Genomic DNA, 10,136 nt, shown 5'->3' on the forward strand with positions numbered 1-10,136 from the left:
TTAAGGTCATGGGTTGAGTTCGAAACCTCATAGCGACGAAAATGTTCTTCTCTCTAAAATGTTCTCCTTTCACCTGTTTTCCTACTCCTAACTCCTAACCATGTTCTGTCGTCTGCATTTGGTCTCCACTTTCTGCCCCCACCCCGTTCCCCCCTTGCCCCCTCCTTTGGTCCCCTGGCTCTTTCTGTTACTCTATAACTCCTTCTTATTGCTGTCTTTTAGCCGCATCCCTGATCTTAGGGTATGTAATATCTAATGCCTAGCTTTCTCGGAAAAGGGCAAAAAACCTCGGAGGTCCCGTTTGCAAGTTGTGCGCGTTAAAGATCCCTTAGTGTTCCAAAATCGATAAGAGAAGGCTTCAGCTGCCACCCAGGCAAAATTCAAAATAAGTTCCTACCAAACTGACAATGTGTGTCCAGCGCGCTCATGTGACCTTGTGCAGTTGCAAGGCCGTTGTGCCCTCGTGATTCTCACAGCTTTAACTCTTGGTATACGGCGCGCAAGTTCTGCTGGCACACAAACGATCAGTTGTTTACTGAAATAACAAAAGATCTACAGAGCCCCAGGAAATCCTAGTTATCTATCACCAAACTGTATGGTTACTGCATGGAGTATTTATTTCTACTCAATTTGGTGTCTATTTGTTTATGCAAATATATTACATAGGAAAGGAGTTGTGGGAAGTTTGTTCTGTTGCAAAATTAGATGACAAACTTGTTTGCTGACAAGGTGGAATAGCTTTCCATGGAGTTAAACAGTAATTACCTGATGCATAGGAATACCAAAATTGCCGGACTCAGAAGGACCAAACTGATGACGTTGCACACGATAGACACTATCTGTTCAGCTTCCAGGGACTGTTGGAGAGTACGTGAAGATACTTTTACTTCAACTTAATCAATTACAGTGCGTCAAAAATTAGTGGCGCAACTAGTACTTATCCTCAAATAACTCTTTAACGGTTGAATCAATGTCACCCATGCTTTGCACAGCAATTTGTATCAATTTGTCTTAACTTAATCATAGTTTTTCACAACAATTGAGGCTAGATTTAAAAACTTTTCTTCATAAATTTATACAAAATACTACAAATCTCCTTCACTCGGAAAATGGGATTGTTCACAGCACTTCCCGCTTCTCAAACACATTTCGCATACGCATATGGCCTACGTCACAGCTCACCACAGACATTTTCTAATGGCAAAACTTGTTACAAGAATCTAATTTTATAGTGAACATATTTTTTGCACTAAAGGTTCTCAGAACGTGCATTCAATAAGCCTTATGTAGCGATTAGAAAAGCATGACAAACTTGCTTTTGTAAGCGATATTGCCACAGATGTAATTTTTAAAATCTGTAGAAACCACCCGCTTGGATTTTTACTTAGTATCTATTACAGGGGCGAAGGCTGACTTGTTTGACAGGGCAATCAGAGTGAAACGGGACCAGATATTATGGCCTGGAGATATCACACAAGAATCTTTCTCGAGGCGGCGACTCTTAATAAGTTGTGTGAATGAAAACAAATCCGGAATTCAACCGCCAAATAATAGGGGAAGTATCTCATTAAATATCAATTCCTACTAAAAATTAAATTTAACTTTAAAAGTGAATACACAAACCCAAAGCAAGGAAGCAGAAATGTCAGTACTAGATCTATTATATGTTATAGATCTACCAGTGAGTCTAACTCTTTGGTAGAACATGACAATTATCATTTTTTTAAATTTCAATTTGGCTGTTTTTGTCTAGCTTTTCGAGGCCAGGAGCTGGTGTCATAATCGAGGTCACGATCTGATAATAGGACGGTAAAAAAATCGAGGGAATAAAAAGCTCTCGCAGTAGTAAAGAGATTATTAGGATTAGGTTCCCCTCACATCTGTAAGGTAGACTCGACCAGTGCAATAGTTCACTTAAATAATCAGGGCTTGGGACTGATTATAATTGTTGCCCAAAAGGGGTGAACAGGGTATATGTGGCAATGAAACTGTTTTGACTGCTATGCACATATTCCCTTCAACTCTATTGGTAGACTCTTCCAGCCTCACTTTAAGCTTACTTAATCAAAGCTTGTGACTGCTTACGGAGTGGCCCTGGAAGGGTGAGCAGGCTATTTCTGTGGCAGTAAAATCGTTTTGAATGTTAGGCATACTGTTCATTGTTGATTACAAACGTCTTTTTACATGTAATTTATAAGGTTTACGTTTATGGATGAATTTGACTGCTACAACGTTTCAAAATTAGGAAGGGAAGCAGTGATTATTTGATTATATAGACGCTTCGCCACTGATCTATTAAGGTATTTTCTAAAATACAGCCAACAGGTGTTTACAAAAACATTGATCCGTAAGACAAATTGACACAAGTCAATGTGCGAATGCTGGAAATTATGTTCGATAGTTTCGGAAATATTTGACAATAAATTGCGCGACGAATTTTTGACCGCACTACAATCATAGTTGTGAAACTATTGCATTATTATTTAATGTGCGTAAAATAAAGAGTGTTATGAGTTTATTTTGAACTACACTGGCTACTGGCTTGTCCCCTTCACTGCCTGGTTGGACTCTGAGTAGAATTTTAAAAAGCAAATTACTGCGTTACAAGAATCTCGATGTTTACCAACAACGTTTAAACAAAACTTTATTTAAAAATATATTTGAATTTATTGGCAATTCTTTAAAAATTAGAGGGGGGGGGTGTATAGATCTATATTATTTTGTCTCATATACCCCCTTCCCAACTATATTTCATACACTCCCAGTCATCACATTCCAGCCTACTAACCCATATAGGTTGTTGGTACTGTCACTGCTGTTCCCTCAAAGGACATAAAACGTTTACAATTATCATTAGCAAAACTTTAAGACCTGGTAGATTTCCTAAAATTACGAAAACAAAACAAATGTGTGTAGTTTATGGTATTGTTCATTTACATATACCACGTGCAATCACAATAGCTTAAAATTCGAATTGATTACTTTTTAGGACATAGCTATAATCACTTATTGATAAAAGACATTCTACGCTAAAGTAGGCCCCAATGTAAGCGTCTGGCATGCTTGCCACTTCCTGAACTTACTTATGCATTAAGTGCATTTAAATATCATTTTCAAAACCACTTAAGGCAGGTAATTAGTTTTTCTTGACCAAATACGAGTGTTTGGGGGGAAATAAAAGAGAATTTTAGAATGTGCAGGGCAGAGTTTTGCAAACACTAATAAGGTTGTCTCCGCGAGATCAGCTCACTGATGCTTGGTTTGTGGGATCGAGAGTGTTTGCCGTTATTGGGCTATCAGATGAGAAAGGAAAGCGACATCACCAAACGTATCAATATATCATTCAAAAAGGAGCCTGCATTGAATTTGTACTCGCAGGTGGTTGGCGCGCTCTATCTGACTATCTGGTATAGTTTATTTCTTCTTTCCTATTAAATAGCTTTTGTCCTTGTCTCTCCACCTTTTTTTTCTTTTGAATGTTACTTTCTAGTAACACCTTTAACCTTCGACACCCACCGGCCTGTTATGACATATTTTTGTTGCAATTGCTGTAAATCTCTTACTAAAGCTAACAATGTAGGATATATTCCTATAGGCTGGGATTTTTATTTTTTTAATTTAAGAATGCAATTTTGCTCTGTTCCATCACTCAAGTCTCGGGCGTGCCAGTGAAGGTTAACTAGGCCCATGTCCAAGCTGTGATTCCAAGTCATTTTATCTCTTTTTTTTCAAACATTGGTTTACTGGTTCAGTAATGGCACGACTCTCGAAGCCAAAGCGATTATATTTTTTATTCAAATATGTACATTGTTTACAACAGAAATTACGCATTCAGAAAAAAAGGTACAGGATCTTAAATAGGTAAACCGTTTAAATAAGAGCAAAGCGTTTTAAAACACATGCGTCCAGTAATTGTTTTTCTTGGAAGAAATTAATAGTGTACTGGCAGGCACTTCAATATCCACTCCGAGCCCTCTCCCATAGATGAGTATAAATGGAAAAAAAGGATGATATCAATTGTACCCAAACATCGGTATCTCTTTAATGTGAAATCAAATATACCCTCAAATACACCCGCAGGACACATGAAAGCATTAGAATTTGTTAGACAGCGTTCTAGTTTTTTCTAATGCTCCTAATACAAAAAGTTTTTCATCCCAACTCCATTTAACCATTTGAATTAGGCCCATGCTCACATCAACGTTATAAGAAATACAGGACGAGTAGTCTGTCCACTCAAGTCGGTGTTGAGGGTGCTTCCACCACTGGCCGGAGTCCAGACACGTCCGCGTAGCTCGAGCTGTCAGGGAAAAAGGAACTACTATTAGTAACACTTACACACACACACACACACACACACACACACACACACACACACACACACACACACACACACACACACACACACTCACACACACACAAAAATGCTATGAAAATATAATGAACAAAGAAGTAATCAGCGACTTTCAAAACAGATCACTAATAAGATTCATCATAGACAAGTTCAGTTTTTTCATAACAGTTTGATGTTTGATTAGATTAGTTTGAGAAGTCGAACAATCCAAAAAGTAAGTCAGCTGAAGTCCACTACATATACCAGTTTGGCATCTAAGGGTCATTGTCATTTCAAAGGAACCCTTTACTTGAATATATGGGCAGTGACATTTCTTTTTTAAATTAACTTTCCGCAGATTCCTACAGTTTTACACAAGTTATCTTGGACTGTCTTGTTAATTCTGTGTTGGCCACCGTCGCTGTCCCATGTTTGCTCGTCAAATAAAATCTGAATCCCAGTAAGGGTAAACACAATGCAAAAACAACGTTTTCACCCCCCCCCCCCCCCCCTCAAATAAAAAAAATTAAAAATATCACTTTCCCCACTCAGTCTTTCGACTTAAATGTTAGTATACATTATGTTTAGAAGGCAATTCCAACTTCGTACGTAGCCTAAGTTGTCATCCATGTTTTCAGCATCCCAACTTCCCTTTTATTCCGCTCTTTGCCTATCTGCATAATATAAATACCAAACTGAGTAGAAATAGATGATCAAAGCAGCAAACACACAGTTTAAGGAAAGATAGATATTAGCTGAGGGGGATCGGGTCTGGTCGGGGCGGTTTGCTTGCCAGATTGAGGGCGCAAAGCGGCTATCGTGGCACAAGTCGACGTCGGGTCGGGGGGCGATCGCCCCACTCGTCGCCTGAAAACAAACGGGCGCGATCGGCTTGTGCCACGACAGCTGCTTTGCAGCCTCAATCTGGCGAGCGATCAGAACCGATCCCCCAATGGGCACCCTGTATAAGCAACCGAGTATTGCGGTGACCCAGGGGAGCCTTATTCTATGAGTTCAAGAACGGTCTCACTTACCCCCAACGTTCAAATGGTTGTCCGCTATAAAATCTGGACAACCGACGGAGGCAACTTGACCTGCCAGGGTCGCATTTACACAGGAGTAGCCATCCCAAGTCTGTGGACAGTGTGTTGTCCTGTTCTGGTGTCCAGAGAAAGTTCCCTCTGTGTGTCTGCGGGACATTTGGTCGTGGCAACAATCACGGGCAGCATTGCAGCATCTTATCCACCTGTGGCACTGGGGCTTGGAGAGTGCTTCACATACTTCCTAGTTCAAGTTCAAAGGGGTTTCAAATACAGCAAGAACACATCGAGCTAACTTGCGCGTGCTTATGTTTTAAACAAGAAAGACGATAGAGACAACATCAAACGTGTTGATGTTCAAAACTAGAGGATCGGGAGAGAGAGAGAGAGAGAGAGAGAGAGAGAGAGAGAGAGAGAGAGAGAAATAGTCAGACATGGACGAGGGCAGAAAGGGGTAGACAGACAGGTACACAGGTATACAAACGGACTGACATAAATATAATAATATAATATGAACGGAGAGACTTGGAGAGACCAACACTCAAACTGATTGAAGTCGGACGAGTAGCCCACACGTGAGCAGAAATATTGCTCGTGAGGGACAAAGACATGAACAAATGTAAAAGTAAAAGGACGTTTTGAGTTTTTGGTGGATTTCAGATTAATTAATGCTAAGTCGTAATAACTTCACAGTGTTCCTGTTACAGCCAAGGCGAAGAAGCAGCATGCTTCGATAAGCGTGACAACAATCTAAAGTACAGTTCAACCTTTGTAAGACGGAATCGCAAGGGAGTCAGAAAAAAATTTCGTCTTAGATATTTTCCGTCTTAGACAGAGGAATTTAGGGAGAAATAGAGGGGAGTTTCAGAAAACCAGCCGATGGGACCAAAGGTCGCTAGTCTGGTCGGCAGGCAGTGGCCAAAATTTCACACCTCTCAAGTGCTATCCTAACCTCTCAGATAGTGGCGTGCATCAGTCCTACTTATCCTTTGCCACCAGTGCTTGCATTTCATAGGACCACTGTTTGACCTATTAAAAACAGAAACATTTGAATATCTCCTTTGCTTCCACCCTTAGCCCCACCAATCGGTGTAATAAGCACAGTCAACCGATCTCACCCCTATAGGATTTAACAGCGATTCGAGGAAATCTTTTCTCGGCTGGCCGTACGATCAGAGCGGCAGGCATTGGTCAAACTAGTTTCACATCTCTGGCCTCAGGCTAGGCAACCCATGAAAGTTTCAGTGCTGGAGCGCCACCAGAGTACTTTCACAGACTGGTGATATTTCTTACCCACAACATCCAGACCGTCTGCACCAATAAGGACTCACGTGAATGGGTGACACCTACCTTGTCTGGTGGCGTGGTGTAAAAGTTAGAACCGATGGAGCCAAACTTGGTAGTTTTGTTTCAAATCATGGCTGAGTGGGCCTAGTATTTTCCGTCTAAGACAGGTAAACACCCTCCGAAGAGAAGGAATTTCTCTTTCCGTTTCCGCGTTAGACAGCTTTCCGTTTGATAGATGTCATGATGGAGGAATGTATCGGGGGTGGGAGGAGGGAGGGGATTCCATTACGACAGGTTTCCGTATTACACAGGTTTCCGTTAAGGCAGATTTCCGTTAATGCAGGTTCTGCTGGGTTTTGCCAATAACTGGGATAATATCGCAATTAGAAAAACATATCTACTTAAAACGAAGAGAAAACAAAAAGCAGCCACAAAGCAGATTTACCTCTGTACTTGTGTTATCCTCGACATCTGGGAAGATTTCAGAAATGTACACACTTTCGGGGTTGGATGATCGACTTGTGACTTCATGGTGGATATCGTTGTCACTGCCAATCAACACAGATGCTACTCTTTTTTTAGATTCACTGCTGTCTTTTTCTGATCCGAATCCACCATCCGTTTTTGTTGTCGCTGACCTTGTCGTTGTCGTGTAGCCATGGCCGTCTGACTGCGATTGTGTGCTGTACTGTGCGTGGTGGATCCTCAGTAAGAAGGCAGTTTTGTTTGTCATGGCGAGTTGAAAGCCATGTGTGGAGGGGAAAAGATACACTAAACACATGGAACAAGAAGACACACGAAAGTCTCTAGGCTGGAGGAAGTACTGTCTATCTCTGCACAGATTTGTCTCAGGCTCAAGCCTAAAGTAATTTCCGTTGACAGAGTCATCATCATTTATGGCTGGTCTTTCTTCTGCGTTTACCAGCTCAGTTATTTCACTAGATAAATTGCTGCTTTTGTGTTTTACTGCAGAAGTAAGCTTACTTCTGAACGTTCCATACTGCACTTTACCCGTTCTCCTCATATTTCGTGGTCTGGTTGTATTAAAATGGTTAGATAAATGACCCGATCTGATGTCGGTAATATCTGCACTGGCATGTAGAATAATATGGTCGCTTTCAGTTTCGTTTGTTGTCTTACTTCTGGTGACTTCGTTGCTATCTGTGCGTTGGGTGAACCAAATCTGAAGGGAAAAAAAGACGGAATCATCATCATCATCATCATCATCATCATCATCATCATCATCATCATCATCGTCGTCGTCGTCGTCGTCGTCATCATCATCATCATCATCATCACGATAATTTACAACATAACAACAGCAAAAACAACAAACAGCAATATTTAATTAATTTTTCGCCTACAAAAGCAATTTAATTTCCCTAGTTTTCCCCAGGAGCCATAGAAAGAAAATTTCCACCAAAAATAAAATGAACAAAACACAGTCGACTACGGATGAGCCGACGTCGTCGGGGGTGGGGGAGGGGGTGTGAAAAAAAGATCAACTCATCCAAAGTTCAACTTAACTGTTGGGGTCTGTAAAGAAAAAGAGGTGTTAGGACTCAAGAAAAAGATCAGCATAATTAACCATGTACCAAAGATCAACTCAACACTGTATTAACATTTTCACTTTTATATTTTTATGAATTAGCGTGAGGTACAATTTCGGGAATTTTTATTTATTTATTCGTAAAAATTAACTTTCATAGTCAAAGCAGACTAACTTGTGTGCTTACAAGTTATCGCTATCGTCGTTCGCAACCGGTCCCGAGGCCAATTTCGGGAATTGATTTCGTACAAAATGCTGAATAAATAAATTGTATTATCTTCATTCACAAAGTTCAATTTTGGAAAAGATAAGATGACATTTTAATTATTTTTTATTGTTCCTTTTTTACTCTTTTCTGTGCGGCAGGGAGGATTGGAGAAACGCAGACATAATGTTTAAATGGCTTGAGATTGAGGTTAATGGAATTTCATCTAAAAGTGGGTTAGGTTACGTTTCTCTGAAAGATAACAATCTTTTTCAGGGCGATATGACCCCCTTGTTGGCCGTGAGAGTAAAAACTCCGACGACTGACAAGTTAAGCAAGCCTAATTTTAGAATCTCGTCCGAGAACAACCGTTTTTTGTGCGCAGAACACGAATGTTATATCAATATTGTTTCATAATCATATTTCTTTCTTTTTTTCTTCCTTATGAAGTGATAGTGAACTGTCTCTCAAATAAAACGCAGAGGAACCAAAATGCCGGTGTCTTTTATAATATATACAGTTCAACGTCCATCTCCGAAAGGACCGGGCCAAACGGGAAATTCGTGTATAGTGTCTTTCATAAGGACACAACGTCGGGCTCAGCTGATGCTCGAACCCTCGAACCGCAATCTCATAATTACGGGTCCGGTAGCCTAACCACTATACTAGTCACTAGGCGACAGATGCCATATATAATATTTGTAATTATATTATGCTGTCAGTATGATTTTATAGAATATCGAAACTATAAAACAGCACGAGTGGCAACAATGTGTAAGTAAACAACGAAAGTGTCCGTTAATATGCCAGCTTTTACTCTAACACAATCGGAGACTTTGACCACATGAGAGGAGCTAGTGATTGTACCAATCGAAAATCACTTCGATGAAGCGACTGACTCGCTCGGAAGAGTTCCATGCGTCCCTAAAGAAGGGTCTGTGTAAATGTGCACGTAGGGTGTAGATTTCACAGCTAGTTCACACCAATCGCTCTCCCTTCAATATGACCCTCGCAGTGTATGGTAAAGTAGCTCAGCAAATAAATAAAAAAGAAAGAAAGAAAGAACAGAAAAAAAGAGAAAACAAGAAAAGGTTTTGCAATGAGCTCAGACTGGATTCTTACACGGATTTCTATTTAATTTCTGGGCGGGTTCTTGGGCTTGTAAGTAATAGAAATATAATTCCTTTATTGAACTGATTCTAAGACGAACCGGGTTTTTTGCACCGTGTTCTCTTAGGCTGAGATCACCGTTCTTTTCAGCAATTTAGGAAAGGGGGAACAACGTGATGTAACAAGAAGCCACAAACATATTCTTGGGTTATGTTTCTTATGTTTGTTGCAAGCACATGAGAAAGGCAAAGTGCACTTGTGTCAAACTCAAGGCCTGCGGGCGGTATATACCCGACAAAGAATTATATCCGGTCCGCAAAAGAATTTAGGTAGTCCATCCTGGGAACCTCAGAACACAGACAAGTACTCCAAACAAAAACAAAAATGTTGCCAAGAAAAGATGCCAACTGTCTAGCTCTGACAAGTTGCCATACCAGCGAAAATTCGTATGCCTAAATGTGTTATTATTTAGACTTTATGTTAATTCATGTCATTATTTTTTTTAAAGGTATAGTTGTCCGCTCTGTGAGTGTTTATTTGATTCGGTCCCCAATAGTTTGAGTTTGGTCCTTGAGCAGTTGAGCCTGACACCTCTGGTATACTACCCCCCCC

General features: G+C 40.4%; 1 protein-coding gene across 1 annotated transcript in view; it reads right to left on the reverse strand.

Annotated features, from left to right (window-relative positions):
• The window catches only part of LOC106013513, a 9,419-nt gene extending 1,576 nt beyond the window's left edge, over window positions 1–7,843 (reverse strand). Inside the window, exons 1-4 of the mRNA XM_035973035.1 lie at window positions 7,106–7,843; window positions 5,368–5,617; window positions 4,197–4,300; window positions 766–857 (exon numbers count right to left, since the gene is read on the reverse strand). Of these exons, the coding sequence (XP_035828928.1) occupies window positions 766–857; window positions 4,197–4,300; window positions 5,368–5,617; window positions 7,106–7,684 (1,025 nt within the window). The 5' untranslated portion in view covers window positions 7,685–7,843. The remainder of the gene's footprint in view (window positions 1–765; window positions 858–4,196; window positions 4,301–5,367; window positions 5,618–7,105) is intronic.
• Window positions 7,844–10,136: the final 2,293 nt, after the last annotated feature.

Source organism: Aplysia californica, unplaced genomic scaffold (assembly GCF_000002075.1).
Source record: "Aplysia californica isolate F4 #8 unplaced genomic scaffold, AplCal3.0 scaffold00025, whole genome shotgun sequence".
Classification (NCBI taxonomy): Eukaryota; Metazoa; Mollusca; class Gastropoda; order Aplysiida; family Aplysiidae; genus Aplysia; species Aplysia californica.